General features: G+C 42.3%; 1 protein-coding gene across 1 annotated transcript; it reads left to right on the forward strand.

Moving 5' to 3' along the window:
- Positions 1 to 446: 446 nt before the first annotated feature.
- On the forward strand, positions 447 to 23,087 carry LOC119179465 (TNF receptor-associated factor 5). The gene is made up of 11 exons (XM_037430540.2): positions 447 to 774; positions 2,515 to 2,760; positions 4,431 to 4,535; positions 5,535 to 5,699; positions 7,499 to 7,594; positions 9,194 to 9,298; positions 10,431 to 10,520; positions 12,994 to 13,065; positions 15,625 to 15,690; positions 19,121 to 19,381; positions 20,705 to 23,087. Exons 2-11 carry the CDS (start codon positions 2,524 to 2,526, stop codon positions 20,936 to 20,938), a joined length of 1,431 nt encoding a protein of 476 aa, XP_037286437.2. The 5' UTR covers positions 447 to 774; positions 2,515 to 2,523; the 3' UTR covers positions 20,939 to 23,087.
- The last annotated feature ends 2,219 nt before the right edge of the window (positions 23,088 to 25,306 follow it).

The raw sequence follows: 25,306 nt of genomic DNA on the forward strand, positions 1-25,306 counted from the left end.
ACATTCTGGAAAATATTGCACTTCATTTGAGCAAAAGTGACACGTGCGTTTTTTTTAAACTTGAAAATGGTTGTTTTTCAACAAGGTGGGTATGACGTAATTTAGTCTTGATTTGCCGTACAAGTGCCTCAGTGTATGGCCTTTGAGACCAACAATAACACTAAAAAAATTAATATTTACGTTTAGGCATGCATTTAGCTGATGCCAGAACATGCAGGTGTTGTGTCAGCCACCTGTCTTCATAATGTCAACTGTGTAAACGTACATAGTTTATTTCTAAACTTATGAGCACTCGGTAAAAGTACGTCATAACATGTCACGTCGAATCTATTTTTAAAGTATGACGTCAACACTGTTTGCATGACGTCACGACTTTTTAGTTTTGGTTTCGTTGCGCTACTTGCCCCTTCGAGGTGAACGGGTTTTTTTTTTTCGGCAGCGGAGGTCGTGGACATGGCCCTGAGACGTCGTGTGTACATTGGCATGACGTTGGCGGCGGCGGCGGAAACTCCAATTTTCCAGCTTGTTTTTCCTCAACGACGCCGGTGGTGACAAGTTTCTATTCTTCTCTGAAACAATGGTGCGGTGACGCGCCCTCTGACACGATATCCGGCCGTGTTCATCGCGACGTTTCGGCTAATAATCGATAGAGATCGCTCTCGCATCGAGGAAGTTTCGTTTGCGGCGCCTTGTTTGACAGTTGTTGACGGATGCTAGCGCGGCAACGTGCCTTTGAGGGCGTGCATCTGAGAAGTTTAACCCGACGCTGGTGATGTAAGTATCAACCGCAGTAAATGCGCGTTCATGCGGTAATCGTTCCGTGCTTTTTTTTCTTTTTTTTTTGGGGGGGGGGGGGGGGGCTACGGGAAAGAGTTTTTGCGGAAGCCGAAGTTTTTTTCCTTTCCTCGAGTGAATCACTGACCCACTTGCCGACGTTTGGTACACGTAGCCCTTAGAGGGTGCATAAAACTACTTTTTGGAGCTGTCAGAGAGTCAGAAAGCGCGCGGACTTGGACGCGGTAAGTATGTTCGCATTGTGTTGTTCTGAGCCTCTCGTGTATCACGATGAATTTCGCGTAACGGAAGTTTGTTCTTGAAAATGCCGCGAGACAGTGCGGATTCTCTTGCATGTAAATTGGAGAAATTTTGAAAAAAAAAAATGGAGCATGCAGTTCGTACCCGTAAATTTTGAGCCGAGTTGCGACAGCTAGCTCTGTATAAATATTTTGTTGCTGTCTTGAATGCAGGACAAATACTTCGACGTGATGTGCGTGCATTTAAATATGAGATATATTACAACTTTGCATGAAAGTTCACCATCAATAATATATGTGTATATGGTCGTTAATTTAATATGTGCCATACTACTTCCTAGATATTGGTTATTTTTTTGTAATACATTGATTGTACAGAAAATACTGCACTCAGCAAGCTGCAATAATTGCGTCCAAATTGTTTTTTTTTTGTTTGTCTACACCATGGAAGTTGGGACATGTGCTAGAAAATACTGGCATCACGTCAGGGTAGTACTTTGCTTTTTATGACTTTCAACTGTATGCAATGTTTTGAGACACATTTTTTTTCATAACAGCTGTATTATGCTTATAGGCACAGCTGCTCAGCAACGATTGGCATATAACAGTTAGATGCAGATCCAGCTAATTATCAAAACACAACCGGCACATAACGTATATGAATATTATGATCAGGTTAACACCTACACGCTTCCTTAGGAAAACGGCGGCAAAGACCAGGACAATAGAAGCACACGTCCCAAGACATGAAGCGCTGTCTGGCAAATGAAATTTTGTGGCGAAAAACATAAATAAATACATATCAGCCCTTGTCAATAAAATTAAGACCAAGACAAAGATGCAAGAAGCTTTGAGTACGTGACGACAATGACCAACATGATTCAGCAGCAAATGGTTATGCAATTTCTTTGTGGGATGACGAAATTCAAGGAGTGCTTACACTTCTATCTTTTAACAGAGCAATCCTGTCGGCATCGATTATTTCTGGCATTAGTTTTCATCTTCTCGATTTTATTGACGAGGGCTGATACGTGGATATGCACTCGTTTACGTTCTTCATCGCAATGAACTCCAGTTGCCAGTGAGCGTTTCCTGTGTTGTGTGTGTGCCAGTATTGTCCTGGTCTTACACACCGTTTTCCTGCCTTGCGCGTTATTTTGATGCACTCGATTCAAACCCACCAGGACTGTCAGCAATCATCGGAGCGAATCATGCCTCAGTGTTCACAATCGTAGTAGTTAGCTTTATTAAGATATTGATAATATTGAGAACTAACACAATTTGATTGAGAGCTAACAGACAATGATGCGAGGGAAGACGTAGGGGATGGTATTAGAAGTAATTCTTGGCATCATTGTTTGTTAGTTCTCAATATTAATATGTCTAACAAAGAAACAAACCATTAAGCTTACATATATTTCTTTGATAAACATTTGAGCATTGCATGTTTCATCGTGTGCACTTGTTACTCACTTTGCAGAACTTGCGAATGCCGCACGAAGTCAGAGTTCGTGGATTCACGGAGCTCAGTGAGGGCCTGCAGCTCGACTTTGTGCAATCCGTGCCGGACGACCTGACCTGCTCGTCGTGCCAAGACTTGGTTGGCATCCTGTGGCTGTCGCCATCGTGCGAGCACCGCTTTTGCACCCGCTGCCTCGAGTCGCTCCTTGGACAGGCGAGCAAGTCCATCTGTCCCGTGGACCAAGCCGAAATCTCTCGTGGCCAGGTCAGGAAGCAAAGTCATGCAAAGTTTGTCCAACTCGTTCCGAAGAACTGAACACGCGAGAGGGACGCTAAAGAGTAGCACCACTTTTCAAGTGTTGGTAAATTACTCTTTCACGATACCAAAATCCCCACTCTTGTTACAAGAAGATGCTTGTAAGGTGACAAAGGGCGCGAAGAGAAAATGTAGGTGGCGATGCCATTTTGAAATATCCTCACTAATTGCCGTGTTGTCTTTAACTTTGAAATCATTTACAAGAGCCTATGTAGTTTATAATCGGTGAAAATGAAGTAAATTGTCTTCTGGTGGATTCGCTTGCCATACCAAGTTTCAGGAAATTTCATTTTGCCAGTGTCGCCTGAATGCAGAAAATACTGTTTGAAATTTGTGACATAGCGGGCGAAGATTTGAATTTGAAAACAAAATTTTGACCTTGACTTTCTCCTCTATCCACAAACTTGTGCTGGGGAAACCAGGGTCAATAGAGGTCCTAAAATTAAAATTTGTCACTCTAAATAGAGTCATTGTTTCACTAGTGTCCACAGCACAAGCACAATCGAGCGCACTCTTGTAGCTTAATTGTGTAGTTGGCATTTCATATAATGTCACAGATGCACTCTTTAAACATTATTTACTGTCGTGAGCAATATGGAAGGGAACACACGAGCTCGTGGAAAACCTCAAACACAAAGCGGAGAGATTTGGTGTGGCCGCTTGAGAAATAAAGTCGGAAGGGCACCGTGGTCCTGTTAAATAGCAGAACCCCTAGCTTACTGGTATTGCTCTTTGAAGAACAGCAGCTGATCATATGTCGCGAGTTGCTCGTGAGTATTCGTTATAAGCAGTATTTCAATATAAGCGATTATGTGAGAAAAGATAAGGCAGTCAAAGTTCAATCGTGCTACAACTGCGAAGAAGTTAAAACACAATGTATTCAGCGACGGAAAACTATTTAAAGCAAAGCACAATGACGTGGCCAATCAGAGAGAGCGCCCCATGGAATGCTGTGGCACAAATCGGCCCACGGTTTATTGACCACTTTTCAGGATCCGAGAAACCTAGGTTTTCCAGCGTCGCAAAGCACCAGGCAAACATTATTTTTGTTAATATTCTTTCACGGGGAAACTAGCAATGGAATTACAAGTGAGATTAAACAGTTAGGGCGCACTGCATCGTGGAACTTAACAGCTCTCGTTCCCTCCGCAGTATAAAGAGCTGGCGCTCGCTTGGCACTCGTTACTGGGCAGTCTTCGGTCAGGGGATTGGTACTTTTGTGGCCTGTTCTGTATGTGCAAAAAACTTGCCGCCACTTGGCAACACACTTGGCAACACCTCCACTCACCACTTTTTAGGAGTGTCAAGCTCGTTGTGCGCTTCAAAAAAATGTGGCTTATTAACGTGGCTTGGGTCAAGACTGTAATAAATTTCGAATAGACTGATATTGTGAGTAAAGTGATTTGATTTTAATGAGGGATTATTGTATGTTGCTTCGCCAGAGCAGTGATTGTGCAGGGGTCAGGGCTTCTGTCAGATGCATGCCAGCACCTAAATTTACTTCTCACCCTTTTGATTTTTTGTAAAAAAAAGAAAAGTAATAATTTATATCAGTGTTGAATAAATGTTCGAAAGTCGGGTGAATATAGCACTTAGTATACACATGTTTCTGCCTGCAGCTTGTCGAGGACACCTCCGTGCAGAGCAAGGCATCCCAGTTCCAGGCTTGGTGTCCCAACCGCGGCCAGGGCTGCACCGTAACGCCTCGCATCTGTGACCTTAAAGTGAGTAGACAGCCCTGGTTTCTCAATCCGTTGTGTAATGTTTGATCCCAATGGCAGAGTCGGAGCAAGTTTTTCGGCTCGTTTCGGAGAAATTTGGTGCCAATGACAAACTGAGGGTGGGGGTCGAGTGTTCTAGTGGGAGAGCCTGAATGAATTCAGAGGAGGAGTCACTTCATAAAGCAGGAAAGTCGCTCAGCCTAAGTTGGCAGAGGAGACAGCAGCTCAGCGAGACGCACTTCTCTTGACCCATTTCTATGCTTGGAGGTGCTGTTAGTAAGTAGTCGCTTGGTGGTAATGGCAGACGACGTGGACAAGTGGGCAAATTGCACAGCATTGCCTCCGCTGCTTATTAGTGACAGCTTCAAGCTTTGTATTAGAATGGTGCTCCTGCTCGTGCGATTCATTGAATAGTGACAGCGACATTGAAACCGCTGCATCTGAGTGGGAATTAGACAGTCGAATGGAGTAACTGTATGCAATGTACTCCGAACAACATGTCACTCGAAAGATAAACCTTCTGCTTCCGCCTTGCTTCATCGCACGTGTTATGCTTCAATTGCGAACCTGGAGGTGCCGTTCTACCGCAAAGTTGAGTGCTTGCTCGCGAAGTCTATTGGCTGCTCCGACTCTGCTGTTGAAATTCAACATAATTCAAGGGTGGCTTATTTACGCTGCAGAAAAAAGTAACGGTGCACTTCAAGTGGCTTTGATAAATGTTTTGATGAATTGAGCATTTGCTGATGCATAATTATCATCATTAATTTATTTAGTACATTGCTATGAATATATTATTTGTATATTTCAAGGTGTTACTTTATTATTTGCTGTCATAGGCCACATACATGCTTTTTATTGTTGTTGTTTTTTTATAGTCACTTTACGATTCTCCTAATTGTGATTTTACGAGTCGATCACACACACTACCACGTTTACAGCTTCACTGTGTAACAATTTTCACGATAGGGAACTGGCTGAAATTTCTTTTTTTCTCTTCATTAGAACCACCTCAGGGAGTGCAATCAAGGCGTGATGGCATCGACACCTCCGGGTACCAGTGGCAACGGCAATTCTTTAGCCGGCAACGATGCTAACAGCTCAGCTAGCAGCGCGGAAACTCACGACACTCCGAGGTGCTGGATGGCCGAATTTGGCTGCGACTTTCAGGTTAGTGCGAAGTGAACATTTGTACAACTTTAGAGGGTAGTGGAGCCCCCCATTAAAGGCCAACTCCGGCGATTTTTCGAAGTCAGTGGATCTCAATGAAATTCACTATGTACGCTCATTTGCACATTTGTGCCATTCATGCCAAATTGCAGGCTTGAGAGTTTTGCAGATTCTTTTCAAATGAATTTTATAGCTTGTGTCGAAACGCTCAATTCGCTTGCCAGAATTAATGGCAACATTGTGTGTGTGAGGTTGAGTTTAGCCTGGCGGAAGTGACGAACTGATGTGCCACTGCAACATCTGATTGTCTGCTATGGATTGTGTGGTTTGGCTGGCGCTTTCTTGGTTGAGCGTGCGATAGGTGCCAATTGGTGTTGCGTTGTAAGACACACATGATTCGCCATATATTCACCATAACAGAGTAAGCATTGTAGCCAATCGCCGCGGACGGCGTGGACAGGTAGTGTCATCTGGTGGGCATTACGTGCAATCAAGTAGTTCTGGCAGCGTCAGGCAAATCTTCACGTCACACGTAGAAGCGCACTCGGTTGGGTTTTGGTATTGCGGTTTTTCAGTAATTAAAAATTGTTTTCGAATTGTTTGAACATTTGAGTTATCGGCGCGTGTGAGGATTGTCCAAGAGACATAAAATCCGTATTATCCTGACAAGGTAAAAAAAACGCCGGAGCTGGCCTTTAAGATAACTGAAGCGCCACAGCCAGTTGCTTCTTTGACAAGCGAAATTGCCCACTTATGTGCACACGGTGTTGTGCTCGCCGAACTCACGACGTCACTCCAAATTTAAGCCTGCACTAAATGGTACAGGCTTGTGTTCGTGCGTGTTTGGCCTAGAATTGCCACTGACTTCTAAAGTTGTACCATCTACATATACTCAAACCTTAATATAACAGTCACATCTGCCAAGAAAATGCATCGCTATATACGAATATTTATTATAAGTGATTATATTTAACACTGTGTGTATGGTAAAGCTATTGGTCACTTACGTCATTATAACCGATAATTCGTTATATCTGAATTCGTCGTATCAAGGTTCGAGTGTAGTGTACTCCTTCTACGCAGAACAGCATCTGTTTTACAAATGCTCCTCTCTTTATGTTTAAATCGTCAGAAGATGTGCCATGTGGTTATGATTGTATGAGCTCATCGAGAGGCTGCCCTGCATATATGCATGAAATTATTGTGCTGCCATAAGAGGCACGACTCTTTTCAGCGTTTTTTTGTACACCAGCGCACTGTTTACGTCTGTGGACCAACACATTTTGCGCTATCACCATCAATTTGTTCAACCAACACCAACACGGCCCAATGTGAATTCTTCCATTGCAAAGCAAATTTTTGGGTAACTGCAAAGTACTCGTATTATAGTATGCGTAACCTTGCAGCAGAAAAGACCTGTGACATGCACATGGCATAAACTATGCAAAAAATTGTCACTGCGATCAAAAGTTCTCACATGGCAAATATGTTCAAAATCTTCGTTCACTGCCGCACAGCCGTATTACTGAAACCTGAACGAGGGAAGAGGGTGCTGTGATGTGAAAGAAGTTGTTAAACAAGGGATATCGTTGGAGCTAACGTTTCAATGATGGGATGCTTGTGGTGTTTTGGTTTATTCAATTACTGTTTCTTAACTTCACTATATGGACGAAGACTTGTTGTTTTGTTGAAACGTTGGCTCCAGCGACATTCCTTGTTTAAGTTATGATTGCACAATGGTGTGACACCGAATAACGATGCACTTTTCACGTACAAGTGTGTTTCCTTCGCCAACCCAGGGCTCTGCTGCCGAAGTTGAGGCACACGAGAACGACTGGCAGCTTCACAGACAGATGGTTGTGACACGTCTTTCCGAGTACAGGCGCAACCTGGAGGTGAGTTTTGTCCCGCTGCTTGTCGTGATTTTGCATTCGTGGCCCAGTTCGTCGAGCTCGGCAACCGTAAGCGTTCGCATGGGCTGTGCAGGGAGACGGCCACGAGGGAGATGTGAGGGGGGACTCCCTCCTTATCGTGTAATACTCCCGTCACGTGAACACGCAAAAACTTTTTTACGCGAGCAGTCTTTTACAAAGTTGAAACACTTTTTAATGAAGACGCATTGCCTTGCAGACACATGGCACTGACAATATCTTTTCGGTGTATTGTTCCGAAGGCGTAGCACTAGCTTTCAAAACAGAAACAGTCAGAATAAGGTTATGCATCTTTATATTAGTTCGCGTGTCTCCCTAAGACCATTGCAGCCATTGTTTTTTGCATTCCTCAAGGGCCACCGGCAGTGACCATACATGTTAAGATGCTGTGCCTCTTGAGTACTTGCACGCGACGCACTAGGCTTCCACATCTGATGTCACCGACTCGTTTTACCTGCTTGCGAGAGGGCACAAGGAAGTAAGCTGTAAAAGACTTGTTGTTTTCTAATAGACGTGAAATTTATTCTTATGATAAGCCTAGGAGAAAGAACGATGAATAGTTGCCAATTTTCGTCACCAATTCGTAATTGCTAGTGCCCGTTGGTTTCGAGGCTACTCAGTTGCAGTCGTGAAAGGTATACCGTATTTACACAATTCTGAGTCAACTCAAGTATAGGTTGACTCCACTAAAATCGTACGGCACAGAAAAAAAATAAGAGCACATTTCATCACGAAAAAAAATATATATATATTTACGATGTCTTAAAAAAAATCAAATTTTAGTATGCCAAGATGGCTTCACGGCAGTGTTCAAAAATTGCGCAGGAAAGCTAACTTTACAGCAGTACACGGCGGTCATTTTTTTTAAGACTTAACTACCGAAAGTAGTATTCGATTCTAGGTCAGCCCTCCAAATTCAGATTTTACCTTGCGAAATGGGTTGACCGAAACATACAATTGTGTATATACGGTACATGAACTCCGTTTTTATAAAAGACCGCTTCTGATGAAGAAATTGCACACTGTCGCGTGTTTGCGGGTGAGTCTTTTTAGGAAGAAGTCTTCCTGTGCCAGACTTTCAAGTAGGTAACCGGGGTGTAAGGGGGGCATGAAATTTGCTCCATATATATTTACTCAGTCAGATTTGTCTTAACATTTTTTAAAGTGCACACGTTTCTGACAGTAATGGCGGCCGAAAAGTGAAAGAGTTTGCGTAGCCTATTCTCTTTTGAACTCGACCAACAGAAAGGTTAGACTCTGCAAGGAATGTACGAAAAATTATGCCCTCCCTCCCTTTCCCCCAGCCGAGAACCCTGTGCATCTCTTTGCATCTCTTTGCATGCAACTCAATTTCATGTCAAAGTATCGTAACACCAGCCATTATTCAGGGCAATATAATTAGGTAATTATCTACATAACATGAAGAATAACATGTAATTAATTCATGCAAAGTATTTGGGTATCGTTGGCAGAGGCCTTCATTCTGCCAAAGACGTGAAAATAGTCTGATTATCATGAGAACGAAAGCACGTCTATGTTTCGCTTTTTTTTTTGCGTGTGCAGGACATCCAAAACGAGCGTGACATGCTTCGCAACCAAGTGAACGAGGTGAATGCTTCTCTGAAAGGACTGAACCTCGGCTTCGAGCACCACTGCACGCACTCTGCGGTAAGTGCGCGCGCCGCATTTTAACGCGATAGCATTAAAGAGCCCGTTTCGCAGAAATACTGGCATTGATTTTGGTGTCGCCGGTTGCAAGCAAAAAGCCGGCATTGTACGTTAGCGAAATTTCGAGACAGACACAAATAAATAAATAAACGATAATTCTGTCCAAGTGATAATCAAACTTATACCTCCTGCATGTTAACAAGTTGTTCTATTACAGAGCCATTCAAGTGCCTGAAATTGCTTCATAAAGGAAATGCTGTAAAAATGTAATGTAGTGGGAGTGCTATGGAGCATTGCATTCATGACCAAATATATCTATATTTGAATTTGCCCTGCACATAAATTTTTATATATGTTTGCTTTTCTTACTTTCTGTATTATGAATTCACCAGATTTTTGCCTCTTTTTCGCAACTTTCTTGGCAAGGAAACCATCTACACTTTTGGGTGTGCATGTGTCAGGTAAAGCTGTACCAGTGATTATTTTTGACCTGTAGTAGCTCACATCTTTCCCTTATTTCTAGACATGCTTTTTTGTATGTCAATGCAGCTCTCCTCAGCGAGCCGTTTTTCTCTCATTGATCTATTACCATGTTGCAGTAGTAGTCTTTCAGGCACAGCAACATTTTGAACGACATGCTGCATGATCGAGAAACTTATAGAGTATTCATTGTAAAACGTTTTGGGGCATGTGCTTTCTTAAGAGTGAATCTGTTTAAGACCGAGGCGAATCCCTGGAGATCCATGACTCATACTGTCTAGTCCAGCTGCGAGAGTGAAGCACGATGAGAAGGAGAGTACAGATAAGTGGGTGAGAAAGAGGCTCAGTTTAGCAAGTTGGGCCTCGTAGAGAAAGAGGGAAGCGATGTGGAGAGGATGAAGCTTAATAGAGAGAGGAAGAGCAAAGGTGAAGCCGGATCGTGAGTGGCTGTGCCATCGATTTGAGTCGACCAATGGTAGCATGTCCTCAAGCACAGCTTGTGCTTGTGAGGGAGAAAGATGGGCGTTCCGAGTGTTGCCAGAAGCAGAGAAAAGACGCGCTAATGCCTGCAGCGGCGCCTTTTAATCAGCGCTTGTGATGTTTAGTCAGTTGAAGCTGCTTGTAATTTTATTCTATTTTTTTCATGTCGCAGAGCACACAGAATGAGTTCAGGCATCGCATTCAGCAGTTGGAGCAGAGGCTGGCACAACTTGACCAACAAGGTGCCGTCGCCCCGCCTCAGGTGAATAACTTATTTGTTTTCCCAAATGATTCATTGATATAATATTTTACACGAAATAGTCACTACTGGCCACAGTTACTTGCAGTCTGCTCTGTTTGACCACAAACGATTCTTAGTGTATCCTGGTGTATGAGAGCTTTATAGGAAACAAAGTCGTTGTCTACACAACGAAACGTGACTTCAATTTTGCATGATTATTACTGTATTGATATTATATCCAATATATCAAGGTTTATAGAAATAGGTTGGCATAATAAAAATTTCATGACGTTATCAGCATATAGTACGTAATGGTTAATGAGGAACAATATTTTTATTAAAGGTGTTTTAGTGTTTATGTGACTTTTTATGAATGACATTCGACTCGTGATTAATGGTAGAATTGTACATCGTAACTGGAAAACAAAGAGCCATGTTAGGTTGGGATTATATTTTAAGTAGATTCTAATGATTTCTTAGTCTCTTAAAAGAGGGATCTGCTGATCCATACAGTCGATACAGTCGACGTAGGATTTCCCGGGTTCTCAAGGGACCACAAGAATGTCCTGAAAATCGGACAGTCCGTAAAAACCAATGCAAGCGAAAACACAATTTTTAATGGGTATTTTTCGCTGATGGAGAGGGTCACGGCAGGAGTACAGGATTGTCCTTGCAGTTCAGCAAATGGACCATTCGGGTGGCTCTGAAAAGAGTCAATTATGTAAAAAAAAAGTGACAGAGAAAAAAACATCCAATGTGGCCAGCACTACCACATCTGTAAACACTTAGGCGCAAAAAAAAAAGTTGCTTATCTTCGTTTGCACAACGTTCCACTTGCCCGCGATGATGTCTGCCTCGATTTCAGCAAACGTCAAGCTTTCGCTGTAAACCGATGACAGCACAGATGACAGCATCGGTGCTCGCGTCAACTCCGAGCTCGTTGCCTGTGTAGGTGCTGCCTCTTGGATATCGGTGTTGGCGTCATAAGAATCCTCCGTAACTTGACGAATGATTTCATCATCGGTCAATTCTGCTCATAGCTCGAGGTGTTTCTTAGCATCGGCGAAGCCCTTAAAGGTGATCCAGGCTGAAATCGAAACACTGGCAGCGTGCAGATTGTCGACTGGCAACGTCCATGGGCGGAAGTTTGTCGCACTTGCTGTCCACACTGGGCGACTCTGCCATCTTGATGTCTAGCATGAAACTCGCGTGGCGAAAGCAGTTCCGGGGGGTCTGTTGTGTAACCGCCTTCTACGAGTCTGCCAGCATATTGATGGCAGACCATAAGTCAACAGCGTTGCTTTCCGAACTGTCACAGCGTCATGCGTCTGTGGCCACAGGTTTGACTAAGATTCGGCTGTCAACGGACTGGCCTGAGATGGATAGCGGCGTTTGTTGTTTCGAGGGTACGGCATCCACGGCGCAGTGGGTTTGAGGGTATAAAAACAACCAAAATGGCGGCGTCGATAGCGACTTCGAGTCTGCGGTTAGCAGTAAAAAGTTCGGAAAATCCGATGGCGAAAGCTATAAACGCCCAAAATTTTGGACTTTTTAGTACATTGACTCTATGGGAAAATAGACGGTGCTACAGATGAGTCTGGGAAATCAGACGTGTCCGTGATTTTAGGCGTCCGAGAAATCGGACGTCGACTGTAATGGTCAGGCCTGATGTATGTCATGCGAGCTTATAACAGGCAATACAATGATTAAATAAACACGGTTGTTGCATGATAGCCCGAACGCATTGTGTGTTCTCGGTTACCACCAATAGTCACCTGCACATCTGGCCTGAATCAGTTATGTAGAAAGCCTATCGAATGCACGATTTTACCTCGACAACATTTCTCCTCGGAATGCAAAGAGCATTTCCAATACATTGACGTAATTATTACAGCACTGCCAGAAACATTGGCAGTTATTGGCATGGTTATGTTTCAGGCACCACTTTCAAATATGTGCTGTTACAGGGAGTATTTATTCTGTAAGAGCTTGTCGATCTAACGCTGCACAGTAGGCACAGTAGTGCAAGCCAACTGGGCAGTTCAGTAGTCCAACCTGGAACAACACAGTTGTCATGTACCTCCATTGGATGTTCTTTCAGCACCTGTGCCTGAGCGACATTTCCCGTACGCATGACAGTATATATAACTAAACAGCAATCATTGCATGACAGGCAGTGATATAGAAAACAATGTGCCATCGTTCTGATAGTTATGAACTAAATTGTATTACTAACAAGCCTCCCTGTCTCAGTCTATTACTTTCTTCCTTCCATATTACAAAGGCAAAGGTGTAGCCTCCCTGTCTCAGTCTATTACTTTCTTCCTTTCATATTACAAAAGCGAAGGTGTAAGTTATAGCTTCGTTATCAAAGATTGGCATTGCTAATGGTTTCAACAGTACTTTATCATTTAGTGCCCTTATAAGTTCAGCGCACTGATTTTTTTTTCGTTTACACCAATACATCGCTACTATTTTAATTTTTGGTTTACAGGCTTTTCAGGCACAACCAACTTTCAAACCAAGTGCCCCAACAAACTTCGAAAGCATTGGATTTTCTAACCAGGCAAGAACTTCATGCTTTTTCGTGGGTTTTGTGAGTACACAATAATTAGGGAATGAATTTATACACTAAATTAAATTATTGCCCAGATTTTCGGTACCTATCTCACTGAACCAATTAAACTTGATAGCATTGCCAGCCTGATGTGCTTGAAGCTTGATTATATTTGTCATAAATATATTTGTCCTTTTAGGAAGCCTCTGTTTTGAGCTATTTGAAGAAACACGTGGTGCATGACATGCTTCCGAAGTTTATGTGTACAATTGTACATACTGCTGCTAGAGGGGTTATACGCAATGCATTCCTATCAATAATTGTAAGAAAGCCATTTTGGAAACTATTCTAAATGTACTATAGTAATAATGATTTTATGTCAGTTGTAAATGTTTTAGTGCTTCAATGCAGAAAACTCTAATAAAACCCAAGGAAAGTTTTGCAATCAAACTTCTCACATTTGTGGAACGCAGATTTTTCTCTGAAGTACAGCAAGTTTGATTTCAATTATATGAGCAGTTTTCTAACCAGAAAAAGATTTTCTGTTTCACGTGTGTTTCAACGCAAAAATCGGTGTTGACAATGAACTAGGTGGTTTTGTGTCGTTCGGAACTTGTGGTAGACTTGTGCGAGTAAAGAGTGCGAATTCATTGTCATGGGTACAAACATTGAAATAAACGCATCTGACACAGATGGGCAGGCTTGTTTCTAGCTGCCTTTGCATCTTGTTGCCGAACACGTGGCCACCGTTGCGCAGCAAAATTAGGGAGTTGTCGCACAACCTAGCAAACGAGAAACGAGCGTTACCACGACCAGAGGTGAGAAACGATTCTGGTGGTGTTGGGCGCCCATCTGGTTGGGTGTGGTGCGCCTGCGAGACTCACTTCAACTGACTTCTAACCACTGCACCCTAGGAAAACGATTTACTTCGACTGGGTGGGGGTGCGTGGGTGTTTTCCTCTGCACACTTTTAGTGCGGCACACTGTGGTTTGCACGGTTTCATTGACAGTGGAGTGATGTTTGAACAATTCTTTTCGTGTTGTTCATCAGCTCAGCTATTTGTTCTGTTGGCTCTTTTCAGCGAACTAACACGGGTCTCATAATACTAGTTTGAGCTAATCTATAAGGCTGGATTGAGGTCAGAGGCTGTCTAATGCAAGAAAATATGCAAATTGCATTCCCTTTATGAACTCGCACTGTTTGGAGGTACACGGATATTACCCCCGTAGCGGGTAAGAGACGTACTAAAGTCGTAGCTTATGCGGTCTCTTAACGCCTTGAAAGATGAGATTCTTTATAGTGCTTGGTGGGAAAACTTGCACCTCATGAAGTTTTTTTGCTCTTGTTTAGTCCCCCGCCTTTATCCGTCAGTGTTGTAAATTATCTGAGCATGATTGATGGCAAACGTGCACGTTAAACAACCCCAGGTGGTCAGAATTTCCGGAGCCTTCCACTACGACGTCTCTCATAATCATATGGTGGTTTTGGGACGTTAAACCCCATACATTAATCAATCAATATCAATCGATTGAGGGCAAACAATTTTTGGCCCTTCTGTGACGTAACTAAGTGAAGACAACCAAGGGCACAGTAGTGTTGATTTGTCAGTCAGTGCCTGTAAAGCGTCTGGGTTAAGGCTATCGTACAACAAATTGTAATCTTTAATCTAATCTTTAATTTAATCCTATGCCATCAAAACAAACATAAGATTTGCTTTAAATTTTTTTTTGAGGTTTAGCTTTTTTTCAAGCATCACGTGGGTTATGGCGAAGCAGTTTTTCTGATTTCGCATGAGGTGTGTGCCTGTGCATGTTCGTTGGAAATTCGAATGAAGGCACGACTGGTGGAATCGATTTTTTTCTGCCCGTTTCAAAGGGCTGCATTTTGAGCACAATGTGAATGAAGCACTTACTTGGGTGACACAGTTTCCTGGATGAAATCTTAGGCTTCTTGAAGTGTGGAGGCCAGGAAAGGGTGCATGGGCTCAAAGACAACCATCAAATACAGTGATTGCTATGTGTATTATCTTTTTGAAATAGCACTGTATACAAATATAAAAACATCATTAATGATCATAATATTGTTGAGTGTTGCTGGGTCATACATATTATTAACTACATTGAGTAAGCTATATGTAGACTTCGCGATTCAAGCTTGTCATTAAGCATTCACCATGTGTGGGAAATATGGTCCATAATTAACTGCTGTATTAAACTTCTGAATTGAATAGAGAATGTCCTATTTGAGCATTATCATTCCATGTGTTCAATGCTCCACAGTTATATTTTTGTTTAGCTGTTTGTTAGACATTGGTGTCATTTCAGTCACCTCACTGGAACATCGCTTTGTTGATCCAGCCCACTTGCATTAATTGGTGGCCTGATTTGAATTAAAACACGTTCAAATTTGAATTGAAATGGCAATAAGTTGACCAAGCTAATGAGGATCACTTCTATGAGAGACTAATTACTGCACTGTAGAGTGAATGGGTGCTGGCCGTGTTACTGAATCAGCGAACTACGTGTTTCGGAGCTTATAACAAATTTCTGTTAAAATGATCATTTCAGATGTCAATGGCTCCTACAGAAGCATCCATGGCTTCCATGGCACAGCCAGGGATGTCGGGAAGCAATGTAAGTGCTTCAAGCTGCAGTAATAATCTTATCATATATTTATCATACATATTGTCTGCTTATAACTAGAATATAACTAATAACTAGGAATAAATGTAAGCACTTCAAAGCGTGCATTTTCAATACAAATGAGTGAAGCATTTTTTTTTCTTGAAATGAGCCAGATTCATGAGCTAACATTAGGTCATATTGTGCTTTAGCACCATCCACATATCAGCTCTCTTCAAGAAAACCATATCGGAATAAATCGGGTCAAATAACGTAAGTGACGTATGCGTGCATGTCCTGTTTAGAATTGCAGCTCAGCCAGATCGACACATTGAAGCCTGTAAAGTTCTTGTAATTGAAATGAGCCAAATCCACAAAGAAAGTAGAAGAGCAGTGAGAGGTCACGTGATTCTGTTAACATGACAGCCTTTCGCAAGTTTGCTCCTGAAGGTTTGACCCGTTTTGCTGGCGGTTTGACACTTCTTCATTTCTGCGGCCCCGGTTTTTCATGGATCAGGACAGATGCGAAGAAATCGATGGAAGGTGGGGAAATCAATTAAAGCTGAGACGTCGAGTGAATGAGGACGTGCCGCTTCTAAAATGCAAACAAACAAGAAAAGTATTTTGAGTGCGCTTCTGTGACAGAAGCATCAGTGCAGATCTTCGCAAAGACATTCGATGACTTCGGCTCTATGCAACGAAAGGCGATCATTTTGACGCAGTGCGCACCATCTGCTGCTAAGCGAAGGAGGAGAAACGAAAACGGACATCGCTGGGGTCTTGCTGTTACGTGCAAGGTATGGCTCGAAAGTGGGCAGGCGATCCCCATTTGTCACAATCAAGACTGTTGTAAGCTGATTTTTGCATATCATCGCACCGTGCTAAAGCTCGGAAAGTTTAGAACGTCACTAACTGGATGGCTTACAGCACGGCAGTGACTAGGCCAGCTTCAAGGTTTTGCTTTTCAAGATTACGGAAACAAAGGTTTTTGACATTAAGAAAGTTGCAGCCAGAACAAGCCTTCAGATCAGAGCCGAGCCCCACTAAAAGCTTTTTTTGTCCAATTTTGTATCAGCTCTAAACACAGGAAAGACGCCTGCTCAAGGGCTAGGACATTATCTATCGCATCAGCTGCACATGATAGTACTCTGTGAGAAAAAGCGCATCCGATTCAAATGTTGCTCTTGGTCAAAGTTATTTATCAGCCAATAGCAGCAGCCTGCTAAATGATGAAGTAGGGTAGCCACTGGCAACTCTGAAGTGAGAATGGGCCTTTGTACGAAGAGAGAGCACGCGAAAAAGTGGAAAATATGTGCTTTACTTGTAAACGCAACGTCCCGCCTATGCCTACAAAATTTGGCTTCACTGCTCGTGGCTGCGTTTGTCGCGTGTAGAAAATGTTTCTTTCACCCGCCTCGGGTTGTGGTTCATGCCCCCTTTTATTGAACTAAAAGTGGAAGATCCCACGAACCTTCATCTAAGAGGTTTCAGAATTTCATGTCAGGACGTGGGAAAGCTTGCCTATTTTGTTACTTCCTTCTGTCATGGTTGAGACGAAAAAAGCCTGCAGATTGTTGTGAAGAAGGTTTTTTATGCTGCCGAGACGACCAACCTACTATCCATGTATGGTTCAGAGAGCTGAAAACACATTACCAGGGTATGCTATTGCAAATACTGTTTCCAATTTTATGCCAAAATCTAAGCGGAACGATTCTGAAGGATTTTGTTTATTTATGAGCTTCACAATGCAGTAGTAAGTATAAAACTTTGGAAACTAAGCTAATTCAAACCAATGTTTCAGTTCATTATGAGATGAATGCCATGAAAGCCATGTATTTAAGTAACTTTTAAAGGTTACATTACTGTAAGATTATTCTAGCTTACCCGAAAGACATAATAGCTTTGATAGGACTACCTTTATTTATTGTTAACAAATTTTCTCCTTTTTGCTTTTGGTCTATTTGGCTCATTTCAAAAAGACTTCTTGTTTATTGTGAATATTTCTAATTTCACAGCACAACCCAAAACCGCAGCCTTTTGCAAAAAGAGCTGTTGAGCTGGTAAAACATTCCTCTGAGTTATCAAGAGTTTTATTAATGAGTAACCTAGCAGTTGTGGCTATACACTTCACATTATTCTGTGCAATGTGGGATTGTACTTATGTGATTGCCTTTTCTGAATGTTTCAAAGTAGTACCTGTCTTTTTTAATGATTTCTTTGTCCTGCCACAATCTCAGACTGAGGCAAGCACTTTGCATAAGCAAACTAGTGAATGAATCTATCAGTTCATCAGTCACTTAATCATTATTTTTACTTGTGGTGAAACCATAAAAAGAGCAATTTCAGATGTTTCTCTCGTATTTTAGGATGGATGAATAGTAAATTCAAGGTTCAAAGTGGATTCGAAGCGAATAGTGACTTGGCAGAATAATTTCAGTTGAATACAGTTTGAACAGTAGATATTTCATATTATTAAAAAATAAAGCATTTGGACAAGACCCAACTTACTTACACAGTATATTTAAGAATTAGAGCAAGGCTTGTGGGAATGTCACTTTTTTTGTTTCGAAGCCACGTGGAAGCAACTTTGAATAGTTTCCAGCATTTTAATAGCAGCAGAGTGCTAGTTATAAGCGGTGTAATACATTACGTTTTAGTATTTGCTATACTTGATGTATATAAGCCCATAGAACACACTTCTAAACTTAAGAAAAAGCAAAAAATAATAACCGACGTTTGCGTAAAGTTTACGTGCAGCAATATATATATAAATATATATATATATATGAGATCTAACAGACAGTAATGGCAAGGAAAGTATAGGAGAAGTTGTTAGACTGAATCGTTATGTAAATCTGAGGAAAGAAAAGTGGGTGAAAAGATAACTTGCCGTAGGCAGGAACCGAACCTGCGACTTACTGACACTGCCATGTTTAAATTCACATATATACCCAATAAAGTGGCTGGGGGGATAACCGCCGTGGTAGCTCGGCGGTAGAGCATCGAAATCGAACGCATAATTTGAAGGTCGCAGGTTCGGTTCCTGTCCACGGCAAGTTATCTTTTCACCCACTTTTCTTTCTTCACATTTACATTGTAATTTGGTCTCATAACTTTCTCCCTATACTTTCCTTGGCATTACTGTCTGTTAGATCTCATTATTGTTGTGTCAAAACACGGAAAAACGAGTACTTATGAGTACACTTCTTTTCCATATATATATATATATATATATATATATATATATATATATATATATATATATATATATATATATATATATATATATATAGTGTATTTGTTTGTTCTGAATGCTTCAAAATTTTGGAAATTTCAAATTCATGTCGAAGTGAATTCTAATACTACAATATTTGTTCAATCATTCGAAGCGCTCGAGTATTCGTCCGGGCTTACTGCAAAATTCATCTCTCCCTGCTGACAGGACGAAGTCATAACTCGCCCGGACGGCCAGTTTCGGTGGCTCCTGAAGGAGTATTCGCGCACCAAACGCCACCAGCGCCACGGCACTCACCGCTACACGTCTAGCCCGATCTTCTGTACCGGAGTTCCCGGCTACCGGCTTCAGCTCCGGCTACACCTCAACGGCATGGGCCAGAGCCGAAAAGGGCGCTTCATGGCCGTCCAGCTGGTTCTGCTTCGGGGTCCCAATGACTCCGAGCTGCCCTGGCCGTTTCGACACAGGGCAAGTGCATTGTTTTATTGTGCGAGTATTATTGAGACGCAGCACGTTCAGTACTGATTGATGGTTTGCAAGAGAAAGTCAAAATGCAGTAGAACCTCATTATGACTAAATAGTGTCAGGACCATAAACTAGTTCGTTGTGTCTGATATTTGTTGCAACATTAGAGATAAATATTGGCTCTAACAAATCGGCAATTTGGCTCACACAATAATACTGGATACAAAAGCAAATTAATCTGGGCTTCGAAACGGCTATAAACACATGAACTTCACAAGTTTCTCCATTCTGTTCATACACAATAGGTGGCGCAACCAGTCAACTGCACTTAGTTTTTTGCACTGGATTACTGAAATTATGATGTCGCATGTGCATTAAAAATATATGGTCGTAAATTGTCTTTTTAATATTTGTCTCGCTTTTTTTGCTACCTTTCAAGTTGCGAGCCTGACTTATGGTTTGAGTATTAAAGTTATAAATGCCATTGAAATGAAGCACGACAAAACATATCTCGCATTTATTTCGATGTTACTTATAACTTGATATATTTTTGTGTTTGTTATAACGAAGTTAAACTATACTTGTTTCTCCTGCCTACTGGAGCTTGCAAGCTGCAATCCAGGAATAGCTTTGCAAAGTAGATTTTTCAGATTAATTCATTATTTGGAAGAGTTGTCGAGACACTGAACTGTCCTGCTCCTGCACCATCACACGGCAAACCTCAGTGGTGATGCGGTTTCCTACCTTGCCATGAAAAGTGTTTGCAAGTAATGTGCGTTGTGAGGCTAATTGGTTCGTTATTAAAACCAAAAAAAAACTGCACGGGTGATGGAACGCAAGTTGACAAGACGGGCGCAGTGTTACATTACTTTATTTCAATTTCGATAGTTTCAATTGCAAGCAGTTGCCTTTTGTCACCAGGTGGTTGAAATTTCCGGAACACTCCACTATCATGTTCCCCGCAATCATAAAACTCCTACAATCTATATGACTTTCATTCTTGCTTGTAGCATTGATCACTTGAATAGATGATCGTGCAATCTTTCGTTTGGAATTACAGCTCTTCTCGCACCGCATAGCTGTTGTGTACTTCTTCTAAATGCAATCCTGAACAAGCAATTTACATGCAATGAGAGCTCATTAGCAACGTCCAAATCTGGTGACCAGCACAGCAGGGACCGTTCAGATTCTGGTGCCGTTCCTCTCAGCAGGTAACAGTGGTCTCAACGAGCGATCGACATGCAAGGATAGTTTGTTCCCAATGCCCAAACCTGGTGACGAGCACGTGACAGACTGTTCCAATTCGCGTACTGTTCCTCTCAACAGGTAACGGTGACCCTGCTCAACCAGAACGGGCCGCAGCACGTCAGCTACACCATCAATGACCCGAGTTTCCCGCGTCCCCAGGGCGAGCACACGGTGCCCTACGTGTGGCAAGAGTTTGTGGCCTTCAGCGACCTCGAAGCCAACCCCGGCTTGGCTTGGAACGACTGCCTTCTGTTCGAGGTCACCGTGACGCCGCCCTTGCCGCCACCACCGGGAATGTACCCGCCCCTGTAATCGTTGTGCTTGTCTCGCCGCGGCACTGTTTCTAAGCCTACTTTTGAAGCACGCATACTTATTCAAGAACATGCATATTGCTTCTGTAAGCATAGTCAGCGCAACCAAATCTGGATATAATGAATTATTGGTTATAGCGAATTTTGTGGCGGGTAACTTTGCCCTTATTATAGTATTAATAATATACATTTGTAACAGATTTTCTGGCATAACAAAGCTATCTTTATGTCAAATGGGACTTTGGTGCAAGAAGGTTTGGCTCTATGCTTGTGAGCTCTGCACCCCAGCACCAAGTAGCGTGCGCCTGTTGCTTTCCCGGAACAAAATCAAATAGAGCCTATAAAAAAACAAAGCTAAGGCTGCAACAGCCACCTCAATATGGCCGCCTGGTATGTAGGCCAAAAACGAAAATGAATCAACGTGGTTTTACACAGCACAATTTATTCACATCTTGAACTCATTGGCTGCAGTTTGTAAATTGAAATGCATGTCTTAAGTGATTAGTAGAAGGTTAATTGGTGGTCTGTTAATTAGTTATCTATTGGTGTAGATTTATTGCAGAAGTAACGCCCAGCTCTATGTGGAGTGATGCCCAGCTAGTAGAACTGTCTACATTGCGAAGCAATTTCGCTATTGCCATTCAGAGAATGTGAAATGAACAAATAAAATGACCTTGCACACGTACTTTACTATCAAATAGCTAGTACAAATTGAAATTTGCAGAGGTCAATGCAATACGATTCGCTTACGTGCTGTGATGGCATATAAGATACAGGTAGTTTAATAAATGCAACAAATATTTCAAGCTGTGACACGCTAATTAGAACAAGAGTGCGACGGTGCAATCTGGGGCCACTTTAGACAACATTTAAAAGAGAGCTTTTATTTTACACAAAAAAAAAACCCTATAGTATCAGAATTTTTATATACATATTTGTCTAATTATTTTGGCAGCTGCCATTCATTCTGATCGAGATAACCTCTTTACCTTTTGGAGGCAATGCGATATTGGAATCAATGCAGTTTGTGTTTCATCAGTGTTTAATGCGTACATACGGCAGGGATTTCCAGGCGTTTTTATATACTGCTTTCATTCCTGCAGTAGTTTATGCTTTAGTTTAAGTGGGGAAATGTATGTGAACTTTTATGTGTGGATTGGCATTCTAACAGTTTTGTTCTTGTGGATTCCACATTTTACCTATGCAATCCTATAGTACAATTATGCATTTTTTGTGACTTTGGACAAGAGGCTGTGATTGCAGTATATGTTTTGCTGTATTATGAACTTTCATCAGTATTTTATGCGATGTGCAATTCATTTGAAGAGTCTAATAAACTAGCAATATTTTAGTGTGGTTTGAGTGTGCATAGACAATTGAGCCCATTTGTACACTAAATATAGTTTGGAGGTATAGGATGATTCAGTGTACCCAAATTTGTTGATAGACTTATGCAGTGATTATGAACCAATCTGTAATCTGCAGCAATGGAAAGAAGCAAGGGAGACATGCAGTACTTTTTAGTATCTGCCTCATAAGATGTCTCAGCAAGAAAGAGAAGAAAGCGGTGAATATAAACTTAGCACACATGTACTGGCTTAGTTTGTTTACTCTGCATTTTTGTTTTTCATGCCGTTTTAATAGTTTTTTTTTTTTGTGGGATGTTAGCTTCGAATTGCACAATCTCCAGGATGGCTGCGCACATTTTTTTTTCGACATGCACATATTTTTTGGTTAGCCTTAGACATTAAGCTTAAAAGTGTTCCTTCAGCACGTGACGTTGTGTAAGCCTGATCTTTCTGTTCATACCAGAATATTGCACAACATTTACCGCAGAAAGTGCGTCGTGAAGAGCTGCCTCTCGTAATGCCTTCAAATTCAAAAGATTTGCGATACTGGCCTAATGCCTTTCTTTTGATCGGAGAAACACACAATAGATATGAAAAAATGGAGTGCAGAAATCGTGCACTGGTTTCTGGTTTGTCGTAGGATCAAACGTTGACTTTTTGTCCAGATTAGCTAAAGCTGAGCAGCTTACGAGGCCAAAAGTTTCACAGCAGTTGTGGTTGGCACTCTTGCAAGGCTGAAAACCAATGTACACCCCGAAGCAATCTGTATCGCAGCAAGGCCAATAAAATGTTTTTAAACAATTGTTGATCACTAATTTGTAGGAAATGCAATTTGCACATTTTGTGTCGCTTAGATTCCTGAATGGTCCCATTTGCACCTTTTCTGGTCACTGTCACATGACAGAGATCGAGCAAAAACATCACAAAAGTTGTGTATCGCTATTTTGCCAGGTAACTGGCCCTCATCACTGCAGGGGGCCAGCAACCTATGCTGTGAAGCTTCGCAATGCTCGCCAGAGTCGACAGTGACTATCACAACGGCTATCACAAAGGCTATCACAATGTGCACAAGTGTCCAGACCACGCAGGGCCAAGACACTTGCACCCCAGTTCACACAGCAAAGCTGCAAGTCCAGATCCTGCGACGTAAGGAGGGCCTCCTCATGTGCTGATTGCGAGCTGCCCCTGCAGGAAAAGATCGGCAGGGCAGCCCAAGAGAATGTAGTCGCGGGCAACTCTTCACAGAGAGTGAACTTGGGAGAAATGGGGCTCAAGAGGACGCGAGGATGTGGGATGAGTTCTCACCTAGAGTCGCCTCCAGAGGATTGGTTGTGAGTGAGAAAACTGGGCTAGTGAGGGGGACAGAGATGACTGGCAACGCATGTTGTTTGGAAGAGTTCAGAGAATGTGTGTGCCCACTCTGGAGAAATCCCGGCTGGGGCGTCATTTGCCCGGACAATAAGTCCTCGGGCTTTATTATCGCTGGCCTCATTTCCAGCATTGCCAGAGAGAGTAGCACACACGAGTTCTGTAGGCCTATTAGAACTTACAGTACACACCATCGATATTAGCCACGCGGGAAGATGGACGCGACCACGGCCAAATTCCAGAATTGCTGTTTTGAAATTGCGAAGTGCGTAAGTGGTGTTCGTTTCGGCGATTGCCAACGCAATAGAAGCTTTCTCTACTGCTGAAGTATAAGAGAGGGAGGGGGGGGTCGAAGAAGTCTGTCAACTACAGGATGATAGGCTACAGCTACCAAACAGTCTGGACCACACGTGGCATCTACCCAGTACATATGCGCTAAAAGTGCCATGTTCCCTATGGAGAGTTGCTGCTCGTGCTACGAGGCAGTATCTGTGGTATCCTGTGTGCACGTTCCTGGGAAGAAGTTTGACAAGTGCGGTGCCCATGTGGCGACGGAGCGAGTCTCATTCTGTCGCATGTGCAGGTATACGAATTCGAAATGAATCCTGTATATGCCGCCCTGTTTCGGACCCAGCCAGATGAAGGTATCGCGATTATTTGTCTGCATCTATCACTTCCTGTACTGTGTTGTGAATTCCCTGTTTTAGGAGCCTATCGGTGCAGATTAGAGCATTTATATCTTTGTCAGTGCATTATAGGGTCAAGCAAGAAGAAGCGCAGAGAATGATGCAGTCGAGAAAGATGCAAATTAAGTAAATCAAAAACTTGCAAGTTTGATTGAGGATTGAACCCTGGCAATTAAAATACCTTCCTTTGCTTGGCAATGCACCGAAATTAACGTTCATCGTTTACAAACACACAATAAAACGGGTAATATCCCAGTCATATTACATTAAAAGGTGATTGCAGCGCTCTATAAAAATGGCTTTCGATGATGTTAGGACAGTTTGATCCCTGCCGAGTACGAAAACGATGCGAGCGTTCTCGGAAGTGAATGAAAATAGCACTTTGTAGTTAAAAAAAAAAAAGATGCTGCAGTTGCCGGACTTCTTGAGAAGCCAAGCTGACGCAGCAGTGCCATGCTAGGTATGCTGCGTAGTTTGCAACAGCAGCACAGCTACAGCGAGGCCTCCACAATTAGTTCCAACAACAGAACATCACAGCACCGTGGAGGTCATGGTTGAAGATACAAGACACTCTCAAGAGAGAACGCATTTTTTTTTTGTTCCACTTTCAAAGTCGATCGAGCGGAGTTGCACTCAGTTTCACCATAGTTTTGCACTCAACTGACAGAGTCTTTATGATGCGATCTTTTAAAAAGTAAAATCTACGCATTTTCCAGCATAGTCCAAACGCTACATCTGCGCATGGCCAAGTGCGACACTCGACTAAACGTGCCTAGTAAGTGGCCGAACCGCATGTCGGAGTGCAAACTGGCTCTTCAGTTTCAACTTAGTGGTGCCCCAATTTTTTTAACACAACCAGAAAGTAATCAAAATTTATGTCTGTACTTCTTTTAGCAACAGCCAAGTTTGTTATTGCGAAGTGGCCACAAGTACATGTGAAGAAGATCGAAAGACAAGACACGAGAG

Source organism: Rhipicephalus microplus, chromosome 7 (assembly GCF_043290135.1).
Source record: "Rhipicephalus microplus isolate Deutch F79 chromosome 7, USDA_Rmic, whole genome shotgun sequence".
Taxonomy (NCBI): Eukaryota; Metazoa; Arthropoda; class Arachnida; order Ixodida; family Ixodidae; genus Rhipicephalus; species Rhipicephalus microplus.